Here is a 20,584-nt window from a genome sequence, read left to right on the forward strand (position 1 = left end):
TTCGCATTTTTGTGCCACAAGATAATTCTTTGTTAGAAATATTGGTATTCCGGAACTAAATACTGGAGTTACTTAACAAACCTCCAAATGAACCCTATATGTTCAGAGTGTTCCAACTTTATAAGTTCCAATTGGCTGAAACAGTGTTATTTGATGTTTCGCTTAATGGATGTTTTCTTACCTTTTGGAACTAAAAAAGTGACTCTTAAACTGAACCTTATTTGGTCACCTGCATATTTAAAATTAGCAGAAAGACTTCCAATGGCCACATTTTATCTAATAAATATGATCTAATTTGCCACAGTATGGAAATCAGCTTTTGATTAGGGTTTTTCTACGGGATCACATACTAAGAATTTCGGTCTCCTGTAGCTGAGCATGTCAATATGCCAAGTGATTATTGTGATTTAAATATGTTTCACATGAGCTTGCATGACTTGATACATACTTTATTAATAAACTTTCACATAAACACATTCGAAATATAATGAAATATTATCAACTGGTGGAATAGAAAGTGTACACTATATGTCCTGCAGTGTATCCGGTTTGGCCAACAGTATTCAAATCTTTTTGGATGCATTTGGACGTGCAATTACTCCTCTACATAAAACTGTTTGAATTTTAAAAATTGATCAATTGATTAGGAAAAAATGCATAAAAGTCGTGTTTGCCTTTCAAGGGGTAAGGAAGTATTATTTCAAAATGCTTATTTGTTAATGAAAGAATATCTATGTTTGATTATCCTATTGAGAAACCAGCAAAAGTATTGTTAAAATTACATAAATTCATCCGGTAAGATTAATTAGAACAGTGGTTCCCAACTTTTCAGAGTTACGCTCCTGTTTGAGGTCCTACAAATATTCCACCTCTAGAAATCAGGAGTTGAGGAATGCTTCAAATCAGATAGCTCAAGTTTCAAAATTTTCCGTAGAAATTTTATTAAATATTCAGAGGTGCTTGAAGTTGTTAGGGTTGTTGGGAAGCGCTGATTAAGAATCAAGATTACAATAGTATAAGTTATTAATATCTTTTCATTTAAACTGACAGTTTGCATTAAATAAATACGTTTACGGTTGGGCTCTTGTTTTTTTACCAGTAAAGGAACTTTCAAAAGGATATTCGTTATACTTTTTAAACCGAAGGTCTGTATTTCATGGATTTTTGGAAAACCGTAAACAGCCCTTGGACAAGCCTATTAAATTATATTGATATAGGTTTGCTTGAGTCTTAACTTGAATGTAAATAAATTTCAGTTCGGTGAAACATGCCTAATAATATCATGATTTTTAAGTAAAATTTGTTGATATTTGTATAGAAGTATTCAAACTAAATGCCTTCTGACTACTACTCCCATAATGAGCTTGTTTATTTCCTAACAATGGGAAAAGGAACATTTATATCAAAAGTTTGACTGAAAGCTCGAATAAAAATTTCAGAGTTTGTATCGAAGGCATTTTGGAACAAATTCATGCATAAAATAGTAGGAATTATTCTTGATTTTTGATTAGTTACTTAACCAAAATAAAATAACATACTGTCGTTGGGGGTGACAATGGGTCAAAAAGGGATATGTGCGATTTATTTTTTGAATAACTAGGGTAGAAGCTCCGGTTTTGGCCATACGCTAGTTGTAGCCATAGGAGATTATACACCGTTTTACATAGCCAATCAGCATGAAACCTTTTGTGTTCAGTAGATCACATTCACATGATAGAGCTACATTCATTTACTCGTCCAAATTGACTCAAAACATAAGATAAACAACTCATTTTCCTTATAATTTTAACTCCCATACACCTTATTTGGCCAGGGCACTCCTTATTTGGCCACTCTCATGAGAAATCAATGCGATTGGCCAATTCAGGAACCGAAAATAAATTTCTGGCCGAAACTGGTTCCGTTGGCCTATATTGACCAACGGGATTTTCAAAGCGAAAAAATGGTCGAAGCTCAGTTTTGATATTTTACACACATAATATGGATTGAAAGCTTGCATCTGACATATTTGTAGTATAAATACGGCTTCCCATTTATTTTTTATTGATATTTTCTCTTAGGCTGGCCAAAACCGGTGCTTTTACCCTATCGCAATTTAACTCCAATAAACTTCAAATTTGGTGCGTAGGTACTTTGATGATACATCAACAAATTCCCAAAAAAATAAAGAAAAATATTTATTGACTGTGGCACTACATGTGAATGGAAAATGACCCAATCTCACCCATAGAGGGGGTGACATTGGGTCACTGTAATTGAAATAACTTGTTTTTGAGAATATGATTGCAAACCATTCCCAAAGGTTAACAAATTCAGTGATTATTTTAAACCTTCGCGACATTCCACGATCAATACATTTCAGGCATATGCTGACGTCATAATCCCGGTATTTCAGCGATCCAACTAATTTGTACCTCCGTGGGATGTTTCTATAATATGAAAACACTAATAAATAATGAAATTAAAAAAAAATCCATTTGATAAAACACTCATAAATAATTAAATTTAAAAAAAAACGACGTTGTTGCGCACAAAAAAAAAACAGTTGCTGGTATGACAAGTTGTCAAAATGCGTTCCATTGTTATTCAATGCACGGAATCCTCAACAAGCAATGCTATATTTAGGAAGAATAAACACATCGTTATGAGGAAAGTGTACATGTGACACGGAAAAACGTGCTTTGGAACATTTGGTCGAAAGACATTTGGTCAAATGACGTTAAGTTTCGTCATTCGTGACATTTGGTCGAAAGTACATTTGGTCGAAGGGACATTTGGTCGAATGGACATTTGATCGAAATAGATTTTTTGCACGAGTTATCTACACCCTACAAGGTGGTGAGTTTATGTAATAGTGTCTATATAGGATAATTTATTTTTGTAGATGCACTTATTCCTCAGTAGTTTTTGAGTTGGAAGACGGGAAGAAGTTCAAAGGTAATCGTGTCTATTTATTGCTCAACGTTGGAAACATAATCATCTATTGAATTTATTATTCTTTCAAAATATGATCATTTTTTGAAAAGAAAAAAATACGCTCAGTTTTTGGAATATTAAACATTGTTGAATTTATTATTCTCTTAAAATGACATCGTTCTTCAAAAAAAAAACTATTGATCTTTATACAAAACATCCAGTGTAAGTGCTCGACAGCTTTATCAAGTATCAAGTTTCACAGCGTACGACCGTGGTTAATAATTAGGAATGTGGGGACCAGATCTGATACAGTTAAACATAGAACAACTTGGTCACTATGAATGGTCTATTTATAATGCACTTTTAAACGTAGAATAAAGGGGGCAATTTTGATGGCTTTAAAAAAAAAATGTTGACGAAGTGCATCAGAGGTTCCGCCTGTAGGATACGGTTTTCTACTCGTGGTAAATTATTGCTGTGAATGTGACTTCCAACTAAATTAAATTTCTTAGAAAAACTTAGATGGTAGAGTCAGTGACATCGATTCGTTATTAATTAAATCGAAATTAATCCAACAATAGAACTATATTTATGATGTATCACGTGAGATTAGATGAGTCAATTTAGCTGACAAAAGTCGACTTGCATCCATTTGAGATCAGTTTGTCACGATTCATCCGATCTGCAGAATCAGCCGGAATGAGAAATATGACATCGTTTAACGGCAACAACGCAAGGGTCAATCAATATTGTAGGCGAATCTGATCATCTGTTATCCTGAAATATCGATCGTCGTATATAGAATGCTTGAAGTTTGTTCAAGAAATAACAGTACACCAATGCAGATTTCTAGCATAATGTTGTTCTAGCGATTATAACCTCCAGTATCAGTACCTGCCATACAAGTTGTCCCCTTTGCAATGACACAATGACTGTGAATTAACGTAAATATGTCTTTCTGTGAAATAATCTGACAAATCCCAATTCGACTAAATGTCTTTTCAACCAAATGTCATATATTTCTTAAGGCAAGCACATTATTTTCGACCAAATGTACTTACGACTAAATGCCATTGGACCAAACGTCATTCAACTAAATGTCATTCGACCAAATGTCATAGATTGCGTAAAACGACAAAAGAGTAGATTTGTGATTTCATTCACCATCGTTCTTCCTTTCTCCTTCCCTCATTTTTAATGTTTTAGACACCGGAGAATACGTATGATGTATACGTATGAATATCCTAGGACAAGAAAAATACGCTCCAACCTTTTACGACGATTCTTTTTACGACCATTTTTTCTCGACCGAAATTCAGATTAATGACCGATTTTATACATAAGTGATCAAAATAGCGAGTCATGATGTTCAGCAAAATTGTTCAGTAGCAGGGCAAACATGCCCAATCAGTGGATTACAGCAGCATTATAACAGATTTTGTTACTCAGTTAACGCATTTTCTGTAACAAAATATGTTATAATTTTGGCTGATTAGTAGTTGAAATAACAAAAATTATAACACAATTTCTTCTACACTAATCAAAATTGAAACAAAGTGTGTTAGAATTTGAACAACAATATAACTCAATTTGTTATTTGTTTAACATAACATAACTGAATAATAACATAATTTGTTATTTTCTTTACAAGATGCTCACTCACTCGTCCAAAACGCCATCTTTCTAAATGGTCATGATCTTGAGATATCCGCAAAACAAAAGATTCATGCTCACTAGCGCCGCCTGGTGGCAGAATTTAACTTGACAAACATTCGAACCCTTCATGAAAAACTAGATTACAGTTGAAGATTTTTCCTATGTTGCTAACTATATTATTTTTCTATTCCGCTTAAGTTTTATGGTTTTGATCTTCTCCTATTCCTTCTTAAACAGTGTTGAATATTTATGCTTTAGCCGACTGTATGACATGCAACACTTTTTTCATCTTTTATTAACATTCGGTACGGTTATCTTTAAAATTTCTGGTATCTGCATATAACACCCCCATATAACTGTTTTTTTATGACGATAGAGCAATATTGCCATCTATTATTTATTATAAATTGAATGGCCCTTTTTGATAGTTCTCAATCCGTGCTTCAACTTTACCTACACACTTAAGGCCTTTTGGTGCGTCATCACAAAATGGCTTCTTCCAAAATCATTAACATATTGTTATGATAGTATTGGTATTTGCAGCATCGATGAAATATAACTGCTTATCACCTGATTTAATGGATAATTTATGCGAAGAAAAATGCTTCAGGTGGTATTTCAATATATAAACAACACTTTCAGATACAGCATTATCAATTTAGCGACAATATACATGAGATTTATATTCTCGAAAAAAATCTCCGATTTTATGCCGCATTTCATTGCCTCACACAACTACACTTGTAAATAGAAGGTGCTTACCTTTTCCATTGTAATTCTGCAGCAAACATTTGTATTTTGGATTTTATATTGCGTTCACTAAACTTCCACTAAACAAATCTTTCATTCACTTTCCTTAAAGGAACACATTTCAAACGGGAATCAAATATTTATAAAGTTTTATCAACCGCAACACTCAAAACTATTATGGCGGTTGTTTTCACTTGCTGCGAATCGACGCCGCCACCGCACACTGAGGCATGCCTGTGTTTATAGTCTAAAATATCCAAATTTTTTCCTGTTGTATTAATTTTCAGTACGGAAAGGTTGGGCAAAGCATAGAAACTTGAAACTCATACGTTGTTTGTTTTTCGATTCTCTCAAATTACGAAAACCATCTCTACGAAGCATAAAATCAAACCAAGAGTTTATCAATTTGGACCACCCAAAATAATAGAAAAGCTCCACAGTACGATGCGTCGGGACGCGTCTATCGTGTGTGCACAATCATCGCGATCGTTGAGCGCAGTGATGTCAGAGTTGCTATCTGTAAAATCATAGCATTTAATGTGAATTGATCACAAAAATCATTGAAATTTTATTAAATCAGTGATCTTGTGATGGAAAACTATTTGCAAAATGATAAGTTTTTATAATATGCAGCAAATGTTCCGAAAACAAGCATATAACAATTGCTAGAAAAATCTGTCACCAATCACCTGGCAACACCGTCATCCCTTGCAAACATAAACCGTACCGATGCATAACAAAAATATGCGATAAATTCAATTAAAAACAGAGAAATTCCGCTGCCCTTCACTAAATTGTAATGTTTTCTTTTGATATGTACGATTGAAGAGTTGATTTTGATTTCCAATACTCGTCAATCTACTAAATTTACCATGTGTTTACATAAAAATATGCTAAACACAAATGTTATATTTTTTGTTTGTTTGTTTTGAAAATATACATGGAAAGGCGACACTACTACTATTACATCAATGATGATTCTAATGATTCTTTGAGTTACACGCCGCTTCACCTTAAATTAGAATGCCGAATCTCGGCTAATTTTAACCGAGATCCGCACAGCCGAGAAGTCGGCAAACAAATTTCCTGGGATCTCAGTAAATAAATGCCGAGTATCAGTTAATCGTGCTTCGTTGCTAAGCAACAGGACAAATTGTTAGCTGAGTCTCGGTTAAAATCGGGAAACCGAGATTCGCACAGCCGAGCTCGTGAAAAAAATCTGAGTGTGTATATCTCGCATCAGTATTTTCACATCTAGACGTTGCATTTTTCAAAAACATGATGTTGATCTCATAATTCAAAACTAGCGGTGCGCTAAAGATAAAAGAACGGTATATCTGACGAAATTTAAATAGTTGCCACATTTGAAATGATCGCCAATATATTTTGAGCTTCATATGAAAGTTATATATCCTTCCTCTATACGATGCCACGAAGTTTGCTATGTGTTTAAAGAGGATATAAAGCATATCACGCGAAGAAATACCTAAGATATATAAAAAATGGGCTTTTTCACAAACCGTTAGCTACCTGGCGTACGAGGGATTCATCAATTTGAGAATACCGAAAGGGCCACCCTTTAGGTTAAACATATACCAGCGATCAGTGGCATATAATTAGAATTCTAACGATGTGAGCTAATAGCGGCCTGGTTTCAACGAAAATTGCTAAGTTCTTTTATCCTGCGCAGACTCACACTCAAATCTCAATAATTGAGTTCTTCCGCGAGAGCTTACTCATTCGAGACCTGCTTCGCAAAACTCACGCATGAGATTTTGATGCTAAATCACTTGCTCATGCTTATGTAATAAAGAATTTTTCATTTATAAAACCCATCAGAAATCTCTCAAAACCCAATGTTATTGTTTACATTAGAAAGTTTGGTACAACAGAAAAACAAAGAATTAGTACTTTGCGTGAAAAAAAAACTATGGAAATACTTGTTTTTAAATTATGAATCGTGGTTTACGGCCAACCAGTCGAGTGGAAGTTTAACAACTACCGAAAAGCTAAACATTACATATAATTTGCAATTGGATTAGATGGACAAATTGATGTGAAGATTTGCGAAAAAGTTACACGTCTTCTCAGTGAGAATCGAACGCACGACTCCCCGATCTCTAGTTGGGGCGCGTTACCACTACGCCATGAGAGGACTCATTTCAGCTCAATAATCACGTGGTCCTTTTTCGCAAAGTGCACCTCTTTCGGAAATACAATTCAATGAGTTAAACGGATGGGCCAGCTCATGCATGATGTTTTGGCTGTTGAGTTAAGTGAGTTACACCTCAAGAATGAAAAATCTCAAAAATGAGAAATAAGCATTTTAATTTTTGCAGCGCTGTGCAGAATAGTTCCCTTTATGTTGTTTCTACACAGTAAGAACGAAACGTGTAAATTTCTGAGACATATAATGCACATAATTGGAGCGTGAAATATGATGGATATTTACATGAAATGTCATGTAAACTTCAATTATATGTCATGTAATCCAGCAGGATCTTGTGTGATTACAAGACATTTAACACACTCTAACATGATTTCAGACTTAAGTTTACATGACGACATGTTTACATCGCATGAATGAAGTTTACATGACGTGTAATCTTCATTATTTTTAACTGTGTAGGCCTTAGCCTTATCTTTAATGTTTTGAATTAATAAAAACAAACCTTAATTATGTGTATGAAAAAACCTCAATACAGCGTAAACTTATCCTCAAAACTTCACATGGAATGACCCGTCGCCGCAACTCATCCCTTCAAACGAAATCAAACACCGGGCAAACAAAACCAAATCACACCCACCCGACCGCGCCATTTACAGACGCATCACTGTCAGTGTCAGAATCACAGCAAAGCCCCCTCATTGGGCAGTTTTCGTGGCACCATCAAAGTCCCATCCATATCACACCCCCCCTCACACATATGTACACTAGAGTGGTTTAAAATTTAAAAAAAGTTAAAAAAAATCTATCTCTTTCAATCCCGATAATAAAAATAGAATGCTGTCAAATTTTCAGCTTTTTTTATAAGAATTTAAAAGTGAACCAAAAACGTTATTAAAGATTTACATCAAAAGTTGAGTGAAAAAAAATACAAATAACTGGTAAAACTATGGTATCTATGTTGATCCATTTTAACAAATTTGAGACAAGTTTTCACATTGACATAAATTTTTGAACCACCACCAAAAATGCTGAAAATTTCACAGAAAACTTTTTAAAAATAGTGTTCTGTGATATGTTCAGTCTGTTAAGGTGGTGATTCAAAAATTCATGTCAAAGTGAAAACTCGTCTCAAATTTGTTAAAAATGGATCAATGGATAGGCAGTATTTGAAAGATTGATTATGAAACTATTTTTAATTTGAACCGTCCCAATGTACACTCCACCCCTCACCAACAAAGTCGTTATCCGCGCTTTTGATGCTGCTTATTCATCTCCCATGACCACCTCACACCGCCATTCGCCCCGTCGTTGCAATTTATATATGTCTCTCTGATCCCCAATGCTCACTTGTGCCGTTCCCGGTTGGTCCTTCACAGGTCCCCTGACATTGATGACTGTCATGTGATTGTGAACGATAAATCAACAGAATTTATGTTGGCCACGGTCGTGGAAGAAGCCGGAAAGTATGTCCCAAACACCGCCGCTGCTGGTTTTAGTTTTACATTACGTTTTTTTTTTCGAGTGTTATATTCTGAAGTTGATTTTTTAGCAAGTTCTCATGCACACCTCCCTTTAGAGTAAAAGCTCCGGTTGTGATCATAGCGCTTATCATAGTTATAGTAAATTATATACTATTTCACATAGCACAGTAAATAATTTCGTTCTCAATAAACCGCGTTCACATTATAGAGCTACATTAATTTACTCATCCGAATTCATCAAAAAACTAAGGAAAACATTGCTCAGTTTTCATGTTCTTTCATAAAAAATATGCAAGTCAAAACCGGTGCTTCTACCCTTCTAGTTTTTTTTTACGCCAAGCTGACGGCTTTGATGTGCGTGATGTGCTGTCAGAATGATGTGTGCTTTGTGTTACGTTGGATTGGCAGTGCTTTTGGTGCATGGATTTGTTTGCATTGCATGTGTGATTTTTCAAACACTATTTTTTTGTTTTGTTGTTTGATTACATCCCCTATGGGCGATTTTTGTTGAATTTTTGGCCCAAGTGTATCTCTGCTCAATGACAAATGTGCAACCAATCATGGATTGTCAGTATTCACTTTCACTGTAGCAAATGTACCTACATCGATCTGAACACAAATTTAAAAGAGAGTAATATTGAACTTTTTAGGATAAAATAGTGTAACATCGATCGCATCATCTGTATACTGAGAATTATTCATAGTTTGTTAATTTACTTCAATAAATTTACAATCATTGATTAGTTTTCATTTATATCTAGGAATAGTTGGAAATAACTTGCCATCGACCCATTGGCACCTTGTTAATCTAATCAAGTTTTTAATATAAAAATTCTCAACTTTATTGTTTTAAAATTGGAAATTCTCTTTCACATTCATTAGGCAGATAGGTTATAGACAGATGCTTTGTACCGTGAGCCGAAATGTGCCGGAATAAGGATGGTATCTTGATTGAAAGACGGAAGCAGCACTACGATGAACACCTGAAAGACACAGACTGTACACCACCGGGGTAGCAGGGATGAAAGTCCAGGGGCTTAATGGACCCCCCAGCGACCTTTGTGAGTTGAGGTGTTGCTCAGGATGTGGTGGAGTTCACAATGGGCTCTGATGAACCTTCATAAATACCACAAAAATCCGAATGCAACTCTGTCCAATCGACCGGTGCCGATTAAAGTACCAAAGCACCCCAGCCTAAACTAACAGGAGAGCCAACCGGCAGTATTGATGCCAGTTAGATCCTGATTATGGCATACTGGTCGTGACACAAACGGACAAGGCATGGAACTAAGACTAGATGTCATCGAGCACATTGCGACTAACGCCAGTACGGACCCCAGTCGTGCAGCGCACGACTAAGGATATGTAACGGTAAATATACTGGATAATATGTGTTGAGGCTGACAGCTGGCCTTAAGCGACGAATGGGCTAAGAGCGCAGGCTGCTCCTGTCCCGTAAAACCATGGCAGACCTTAGAGTACGTTCCAAATCTGTCGCTGGGCTGTTCCCACTGGGCGGGAGTAGGCTCAGATGCCATTACCTGACTTGCGCCGATTTGGCTCTGAACATAGTATCCCATGAAGGACTATGTTAACCCCAGCATGGCCTCCCTGCTTGCATAGATAACCACGGGTACACAAAGGCGACTATTCCAGCGGAGATGGATAGGGGAGACCCATAAGAGATGATACATCAACTAGCGGAATGTGAAGGTTAGCCTACAGGACCCATCAGTAACTGGCTAAGGTTCCCGCCAAGAAAGGAGGTGACCAACATCAACTAAGTGAAAACAGTGTGGGCAAATGCCTAGACACTGCACAGTGAGAAAATCGGGCTCCAAAACGCGACTAAATGCAATATCTCAGCTGGGTAATGGTTTCAGGAAATGATTTTGACCATTCTAGATCGGAAAAAGGCTGCTGAATCGATTGGTGGCCCCATTGACCGGAGACTTCGCCCTGGCCACCTAGAGCCCTGGAACCATCCTGAGTTCCTTACGGCAAGTAGAATTATTGGAACTGATATAAACTGTCATGATTTCGTTTTGCTGCGGAACAGCACACGACAATAAATGGCGGATTTAGTGATATGAATTATTGACCATTATGGCCATTTCATGGTTCCGGAACTAAATAAAATTAGCATGGTTCCGGAACTAAATAAAATTGGCAATATTGAAAAAATAAAAAGTTCTCATGGTTCCTTTGTCTCTTGTTGATTAGAAAGAAGTACTCTTACAATTCGTATTTAGTAATCTGAATGTTTGACCATTACGGCCATTTTATGGTTCCGGAACTAACCCGGAACATCCGTAAAATTGGTAATATTGAAAAAAAAAGTTCTGATAGTTCGTTTGTCTCTTGTTTGTTAGAAAGAAGTATTCTTACATTTCGTATTTAGTAATCTGAATGTTTGACCATTATGATCATTTTATGGTTTCGGAACTAACCTGGAACATCTGTAAAATTTTCCATATTAAAAAAAAAAAACCTGATAATTCATATGTTCTTTGTATAAAATTAAGTATTGTTACATATTGGAACCTGGAACATCTGTAAAATTTTCCATATTAAAAAAAAAACCTGCATGTTTGATCATCTTATAATTCCGTAATTAACCCGGAACATCCGTAAAATTAGCAATATTGAAAAAAGGTGATCAACTTTGGTAAGCTAGATCTCAGTTATTTATGGACCTTTTATGAAGAGGTGAATGGAATAAAAACTATCCCCGTGATTATCACTGTGGATAATATTCGTCTTCAAATAACTGCAAAAGCGGTATATTCTTTGATAGACGACAAAGCTTCTAATGCTATCGTCGGCAATAAAAATACCCACGCCTGTCCAGTGTGTATTTCAGGACCAGTTGGAGTTATAGGTCCATCATAATTTCACTCCCGGTTGAATTCCACGGAATGGTTGATTCGTAACGCTGCCAAAAAGAGGATTTCCAATAATCCAGCATTGAAACATCCGGAAGTGCCGTCAGAGCATAGATGAATTTCAAACAAACTTGAAGATCGTTTCAAAGCGCATGTTGACCGACCAAAGCCAGGTGGATGTGGAAGCTCGAATAACGGAAATCTTGCTCGCCTTCTACTCACCGATCCTACAGCGTTTTCTGATATATTGGGAATAAATAGAAAATTGGTGGAAAATTTAAAAATAATAAGCAGTTTGGCACTCTCATTGCAAAGGCTCAAACCCGAGAAATTTAAAATGTTATACGAGAAGTTAGAAAAAAAAACATACTGACAGAATTCCCTTTTATAAAAAAGTTGCCACCTTGCTTGCATAAGTACAAACACTTATCGGAGTACATTACCAAATTGGTAAGTGTACTGTTAGCTTAAAGTGTATAAAATATTATCTGGTTTTTTATTCTTGCCTTACACTATGAAATTTGTTGATGAGCAGGCAGGTGAACGCATGCACAAACGGCATAAATTTTCGAGGCCTAACCTAGCTCGAAAAACAACTCCGTGGTCTGACATCAAAATATCGTACACTACGTTTAAAAAACGACGAAATTGCAACGCTAATGAAGACCATGATATTGATTTGGCGCAATATTATGAAGGTCATCAAATGGAGATCGAAAACAAGGAATCAGCACAAACGGATGAGGAAAGCTCTGACATAGAAAGCTCTGAAGAATTGTCTAGCGAAGAGAGTTCAATGTCTGATAACGAATGACGAGCGTCATTTTTGTTTTATTTTTTTTTTGTCAATGTTTGTTAAAAATTGTTGATTTTTCTTCGTTAGTATTTGATTTTTATAGTTTTTTTTTTTGTATTTTTGTTTATTAACGTTTATTGTTTAATTGTTCATACTTGATTAATTTTATAGGCATAAGAAATGTGACTAGAATTCTTAAAAATAACAATAAGAAATAAATAATAAATATTTTGTTTCCATTCTCACATTTCATATATTTTTTTTCCTATGTAGAATTTACATGATATGTTATTCTTTAAGTACCAATCGGAATTTTTGGAACAACCAGTTTACGAATTGGTAATTCAGATTTTTTTTATCATAAATATGTCTCAAGAGGGGTATCATATAAGAGATTGAAGGAATACCATTGAAAGTTTTAAATAACTACCTTTTACAGGACGGAGAAGAAGAACAACATATGATTTACTATAGAATTGAAGATGCTTGTTTTGCGAAATAAAATCTTAAACTTTGTTTAACTTTGACGTTTAAGAGAAAACTAATTATATGTTATACCAAAGACCTCAACTATCCACAACATCGTCGAATACTAGTTGGACGATGTACAGAAAACCATTTACGATTTCATTACTAAATACGAATTGTAAGAGAACTTCTTTCTAACAAACAAGAGACAAAGGAACTATCAGAACATTTTTTTTTAATATTTCCAATTTTACGGATGTTCCGGGTTAGTTCCGTAACCATAAAATGGCCCTAATGGTAAAACATTCAGATTACTAAATACTAATTGTAAGAATACTTCTTTCTAACAAACAAGAGACAAAGAAACTATCAGAACATTTTTTTTCAGTATTTCCAATTTTACGGATGTTTCGGGTTAGTTCCGGAACCATAAAATGGTCGTAATAGTCAAACATTCAGATTACTAAATACGAATTGTAAGAATACTTCTTTATAATCAACAAGAGACAAAGGAACTATCAGAACATATTTTTTAATGTTTCCAATTTTACGGATTTTCCGGGTTAGTTCCGGAACCATAAAATGGCCGTAATGGTCAAACATTCAGATTACTGAATACGAATTGGAAGAGTACTTCTTTCTTATCAACAAGAGACAAAGGAACCATGAGAACTTTTTATTTTTTCAATATTGCCAATTTTACGGATGTTCCGGGTTAGTTCCGGAACCATAAAATGGCCAAAATGGTCAATAATTCATATCACTAAATCCGCCATGCAAGAATATTGTCGTTTGCTGTTCCGCAGCAAAACGAAATCATGACAGTTTATATCAGTTCCAATACCTTACTACTTGCAGTAAGGAACTCAGGATGGTTCCAGGGCTATAGGTGGCCAGGGCGAAGTCTCCGGTCAATGGGACCGCCACCAATCGATTCAGCAGCCTTTTTCTGATCTAGAATGGTCAAAATCATTTCCTGAAACCATTACCCAGCTGAGATATTGCATTTCGTCGCGTTTTGGAGCCCGATTTTCTCACTGTGCAATGTGACGACGGCAGGCACTGGCCGCTCCAGTGCAACATGTGAGATGATCGATGGCCCGGAACTAATCGAGGTCATGGATCGTAATAGGGAGTAGGTCCTGAAAATGCAGGTAGCTGCTGAGCTACTCGATTTCATTATCGAGTTTGTTGAAATATAAAACAACATCAGTAAAAACTTGAAAACAAATCTGCTGAAATTGCGACAATTTGTAAAAGACTAAGAAAAAGCCAAGGCACATGTTGGCAAGGTAGAAAGCAAAATAGACACTAAGCCGTGCCAGACCGAAGTGTTTTCTTTCACAGCCAACGCGAATATTTCCGATGATATTATTCGATACGCGATGCAAAATAAGGGACCTTCCCAAGATGAGTACGTGACGGAAAGAGGTTTAATTGCTAAGGGAAACGTGACCTATGCGGCCGTCCACCAGAGCATGAAAGCTGGCACGAGCCAAGCTATGCTATCAAGAGGACATGCCAACTGTGGAGAGGCCAACATCAAACCTAAGACCGAGAAAGCCAAGAAACAACAGCCATGGGATAGCGCGAACCAGGCAGTGCTTCCGCAGGAACTTCGGCGTGGCCCTCATTATCAAAACAGAGGAGGTGAAATACGCTGAGGTTCTGAAGGCAAGGCGATGCACCAAGCAGTTATCGCCATTGGGCGCAGATGTGCGGAGAATAAGACGGACCAGGATTGGTGAAATGACCATAGTCTTCAAGAAGGACGCCAAGCACAAGGGTGCAGCATATAAGCAATTAGCGCAAGAAGTACTTGGCGACGAGGTTAATGTAAGATCTCTGAATGCAGAAGCGACTCTCCAGTTTAAGAATCTGAATGAGGTCACCGTTGCAGCGAAGGTCTCGGCTGCCCTCAGAATGCAGTGTGACATCGGCGTAACCAGTAAGACCATCCACTTTAGAAAGATCCCACAGGGCATCCAGGTGGCGGCGATCAGGCTGCCGGAAACAGAGGCCAACAAAGCGAAGAACTTGGCCATACTTAAGGTAGGCTGGTCGGTTTGCCGGCTGAGCGTAGAACATCCTTCTAAAGTTTGCTTCAAGTGTTTCGGGAATGGCCGTCGTGGAAGTCGTGGAATTGCAAAGTTAAATTTAAACCACTGTGATGCAGCTCAGCAGCTGCTTTGGCAATCTGTTTCGGAAGCGAGACATGATCGACAGGATGATAGCCGAACTATCTAATCGGCAGCCAGTAGTGATAGCTGGCGACTTTAATGCATGGACAGTGGAGTGGGGTAGCCGCTGCGCCAACCAAGAGGCCAGCTATTGTTGGAATCCCTAGCCGCATTAAATGTAGTGCTGGCAGATGCGGATACAGTGAGTACCTTCCGCAGAAATGGTGCAGAATCGATTATCGACGTGACGTTTTGTAGTCCTAACCTTTTAGGTACCATGAACTGGCGCGTTGATGACGGTTATACTCATAGCGATCATCATTCAATTTGCTATAGGCCAGGCAGGCGGAGGGCAGTGCGACGTAACTCGACCAAAGCCCGAGGTTGGAAAACAGCGCGCTTCGACGGTGAAGTATTCACTGAAGCCCTGAGGAGCGAACGGAACACTCTCCAACGCCGTATGCGGCAGATGAAGGAAAAGAAGTGGCGAGGGTGACGAACTAAGAGCTGGCAGAAGTTATGAAATCATTTGCGTCAAACAAGGCACCGGAACCCGATGGTAGCCCGAATGTTGCCCTAAAAGCGGCAGTGAAAGCGCATCCGGGCATGTTCAGAATCACGATGCAACGCTGCATAAAATAAGAAGTCTTCCCGGATGTGTGGAAGCGACAGAAATCGATACTACTACTAAAGGCGGGGAAACTACCAGGAGAACCATTGGCGTTAAACCTATCTGTCTACTAGACATCACGACGGGCAAGTTGTTGGAGAGGTTGATCCTCAACAGGCTAGTACCGTACACCGAAGGTGTTGACGGCTTATCTAACAATCAGTCTGGATTTATGTAAGGTAAATCTGCTCTGGACGCTATCCAGTCGGTCGTTCAGACAGCTGAGGTGGCAATCGAGCATAAAAGGAGCGGCACCCGTTACTGCGCTGTTGTCACTCTGGATGTGAAGAATACGTTCAACCACGCAAGCTGGGAAGCGCTAGCCATCGCACTATACCACCTCAAGGTACCGGTGCAGTTGTGTAAGCTTCTAGGAAGCTATTTTGACGGTAGGATTCTACTGTATGACACAGAGGAGGGACAGAAAAGCGTTCGAATTACCGCGGGAGTACCTCAAGGTTCAATCCAGGGCCCGCTGTTATGGAATGCGATGTTCGATGACATACTGAGGCTGCTCCTTCCGATGGGTGTTAAGATTGTTGGCTTCGCCGATGATATCATCCAAGTAGTCTATGGCGAATCGATGGAGGAAGTAGAGTTGACAGCAGCGCACTCTATCTCCATAGTTGAGGAATTAATAAGGTCTAGGAAACTAGGACTGGGCCGTCACACGACCGAGGTGCTGGTGGTCAACAACCGAAAGTGTGAGCAACGAACGCTTATCTCGGTAGGTGATTGCACCATAGAGCCCTAGCGATCCCTTAGGCATTTCGGAGTAATGATCGATGACAAGCTCAGCTTTGCTAGCCACGTTGAATATTGTTGTAAAAGTGCATCTACGGCTATAAACGCGCTTTCGAGGATGATGTCTAACATGTCTGCTGTAATTTCCAGCAAACGCAAGTTCCTGGCAGGCGTGGCGCTATCCATACTAAGGTATGGAGGACCAATCTGGTCAAAAGCGCTTAGAACTGGCAGAAACCTAAAGCGGTTGGAAAGCACGTATATGATTGTGTGCTTAAGAGTAGCCAATGCATACCGAACAGTTTCGAAAGAGGCCGTGTGCATCATAGCCGGGATGACGCCCATCGGGCTCATCATCAATGCTTCAACCAAAGAGGTACCAGAGGAGTCTACAACGTGTGTGAAGAAGCAACGCTCAGAGGTTGGCAGCAGGAATGGGATAACTCCACTAAGGGTAAATGGATCCCTCGACTAATACCAAATTTGTCAGAATAGTACGGGAGAAACCATGGAGATGTGCACTTCCACCTGACGCAGTTTCTGTCAGGACATGGTTGCTATAGGCAGTACCTACATAGGATTGAGCATTCAGAATCTCCTGCGTGCCCAAATTGTGCTGGTGTGGAGGAAACAGCGGAGCATGTCGTGTTCGATGGAAAGCTGAGGAGTACCGCAAGCAACGAGAAGCCAGGAAGCAGCAGCGCATCCGCAAGGAAGTCGACGAGTCACACAAATCCAGCTTAGGCGCAGCTAGCGTTGAAGCAAATGTCCGAGAACTAGAGGAACGTCAAAAGTGGCAGTATGAGGAGATGGAAGTGGAGCTGCAGCTGCAGAAAAGAGAAAGGGAGATGCAGCGCGCATTTGAGCGAAAAAAGATGGAATTGGATCTGCAGATGCGTGACGAAGAAGAAGAGGAGCCAAAGGCTTGGCAAGCGGAAATTCTCTGAAAGAAGGCGAAAAAGATCGAGCAGATGAAGACGAATCAGGAGTCGTTCAAGATAGCGTCCATGGATAAGAAGTTGGTGGAGTTCTCGATCCAAAAGGGGCCAAAATCGGCGTCAAAACTCGGTGGCGACGGTCGTGCCAGCAAAATCAACGAAAAGGTGTTGAAGCTAAGCAAGGAGAACGTCGAGAAGCTAGCGGCTGGCGACGATGACTTGGACAAGGATAGCGAGGACGATGAAGAACCCGAAGGAATGTTCCATCCCGCCATCCAGGCACCTCAATCGGAAAGGCATGCAGAAGGTGGATGATGTGAGCCAAAACGGGCTTGAGCAACAGCAGACTGGACCGACCAAGGCGCACCTAGCCACGAGGAAGGGACTAACCAAACTCCCAACATTCTTTGGCAAGCCAGCGCAGTGACCTCTGTTCTATACTGCCTACAAAGCTTGTAACGACGCCTGTGGTTGCATGAACCACAAACACAAGTGCAAGAAGCGCTGGAAGGCGATGCCCTCGAACCTGCTGGATAAAATGAATCATCTGCAACCTCCAAAAGCGGATGATCTCCGGAGCTTCGTTTCATTTGGAATTACGGTGGAGCAACTTTGTAGTCATATGGAGGCCGCGGGACTTCATCAACACCTTGTCAACCCACTGCTGATCAAATCATTGGTCGATAAGCTGCCAGATCGAGAGAAGTGTGAGTGGGTCCCCTTCCGAAGAGGCCGTGACAAAACGACGTTGCGAACTTCCTGATGGACATCGTGGCAGATGCTTGTGATGCCAGCGTTGCCGTCGAAGCTGTATAAGGAGAAGGGTGGACTATACCTCCCCAGCGAAGTCAGCAACCCAGCCGCTACGTCCAGCGAAGAGAAGAAGCTCAAACTGTGCAAAATGTGTCAGGGAACCAATCACCGACTGCGACACTGTGCAGACTTCAAGAAGCTGCGGTACGTTAACCGGTTGAGACTGGTGACATGAGTGCCATATTTGCCTCAACGAGCACGGCGGGCAGTGCAAATTTAGAATTCGCTGTAATGTCGGCGAATGCAGAGAATCACACAACCCGCTGATGCACCCGGTTGAAAACACTGTCGGATCAAGTGCACACATTAGGACCAACTGTACGGTTATATTCCGGATCGTACCGGTACAACTCCGTTTCGGTGGAAAAACCGCTATGGTGCTCGCATTCCTCGACGAAAGTGCCTTCGTCACGCTGGTGGAGAAAAGGCGCGCCGATCACCTGGGTGCTTTCAAAATACAAGAGCGACTTACCATCAGGTGGACGGGAAACGTATCGAGAGTGGAGGAAACCCGCGAAGAACAAGCTTGTGGATATCGAGCACAAACGCCGGTTCCAACGACAAGATGCTCCTGCAAATGGTTTAAACGGTTGGTAAATTGATGCTACCGCGTCAGAAGCTGGACAGCGAAGAACTCGCCGCTGAATACGGGCACATTCGAGGCTTGCCTATCGACGACGACGGATAGCCGCAGTTGCTCATCGGAGCGAATAACATCCATTGGTTTACTCCGATGGAGGCAAAGAGAGGCATTATAATGGAGCCAATCATCTAACCTCGGATGGACGGTGTTCGGGCCGAGGCAAAGCACTACGGTTGCGTCGGGCAACTTTCTTCGCTACAACCAGAGAATCACCAACGATGATCTGCACGAGCTACTGAAAAGCCACTACGCGTTGGAAGAGCCCGTCGTAGCGATTCCGCAAGAAACAGCAGAGGAGAAAGGTGCCCGGGGAATATTGGAGCGCACAACAAAACGCTTCGGCGATCGCTTTGAGACCGGATTGCTGTGGAAAATGGATGACCACAATTCCCGGACCAAAGAAACATGAAAAGGTTCGCCTCGTCTGGGATGCCGCGTCTATCGGACAAGGGATTTCCCTGAACTAGCAATCGCTAGCAAGACCGGATATGCTTGTTCCATTGGTAAAAGTTCTCACTGGTTTCCGCGAATAGACCATCGCGTTCGGCGGCGACTTGAAGGAAATTGTTATCCAATGGCCCTTCGGAGGATGAAGCAGCTGGAGAAGCGACTCGAGAAAAACGAGTTGCGGGAAAACGTCTGCAGACAGATCGACGAGTAGCAGCTAAAGGGGAATGCACATCTCGCCACTGCGGAAGAGCTGAACGTTACTGCTTTCGATCAAGTCTGGTACCTCCCACTTAACGTCGTCCAAAATCCAAAGAAACCTGGAAAGGTCCGCCTCGTCTGGGACGCCACGGTTACGGTACAAGGGATTTCCCTGAACTCGCAATCGCCAGCAGGACCGGACATGCTTACCCCATTGGTAAAATTTCTCGCTGGTTTCCGCGAATGAAGCATCGCATTCGGCGGTGACTTGAAGGAAATATTCCACACGCTGAAGATTCATACCGAAGACAAACAAAAGCAGCGGTTCATTTTTTGAAAATTTCAAAGGCCACCAAGTGTCTACGTCATGGACGTAGCGACGTTCGAGTCGAAGAGCTCTCCCTGCTCGGCCCAATTCGTGAAGAATCGAAACGCTGAAGAACCCTCCTCACAATACCCAGAAGCATCGATGGCGATCATTCACCGACACTACGTCACGACTACTTCGATAGCGTTGATACGGAAAAAGAAGCTATAAAGCGAGCTCAGGAGGTCTGGTCCACCAAAAAGGATGATTCAAGATCTGGAACTGGTTGTCGATTTCACCAGAAGTCCTTCGCAGTCTGGGAGAGGAGAAGCCAGCGGCGCCGGTGCATTGAGGCCGGGACCATGAGACTCCGCGAGGAGTTATTGCCGTACCTCTACGAAGGTAAACGGCCGACAAAAAGACTTGTCGCCAGCTGCGTGATGGGATGTTTCGACCCGCTTGGACTGCTGTTGCCGTTCACCATCCACGGAAAAATCGTCATACAGTATATGTGGCGAT

At 40.1% G+C, this 20,584-nt stretch overlaps 1 protein-coding gene across 1 annotated transcript in view; it reads left to right on the forward strand.

The window, feature by feature from the left end:
* LOC5564275 (dopamine D2-like receptor) overlaps positions 1-20,584 on the forward strand; it is a 754,420-nt gene that overhangs the window by 661,114 nt on the left and 72,722 nt on the right. Inside the window, 1 exon segment of the mRNA XM_021849536.1 lies at positions 8,869-8,955. Coding sequence (XP_021705228.1) covers positions 8,869-8,955 — 87 coding nt within the window.

This window comes from Aedes aegypti, chromosome 3 (genome assembly GCF_002204515.2).
Source record: "Aedes aegypti strain LVP_AGWG chromosome 3, AaegL5.0 Primary Assembly, whole genome shotgun sequence".
Classification (NCBI taxonomy): Eukaryota; Metazoa; Arthropoda; class Insecta; order Diptera; family Culicidae; genus Aedes; species Aedes aegypti.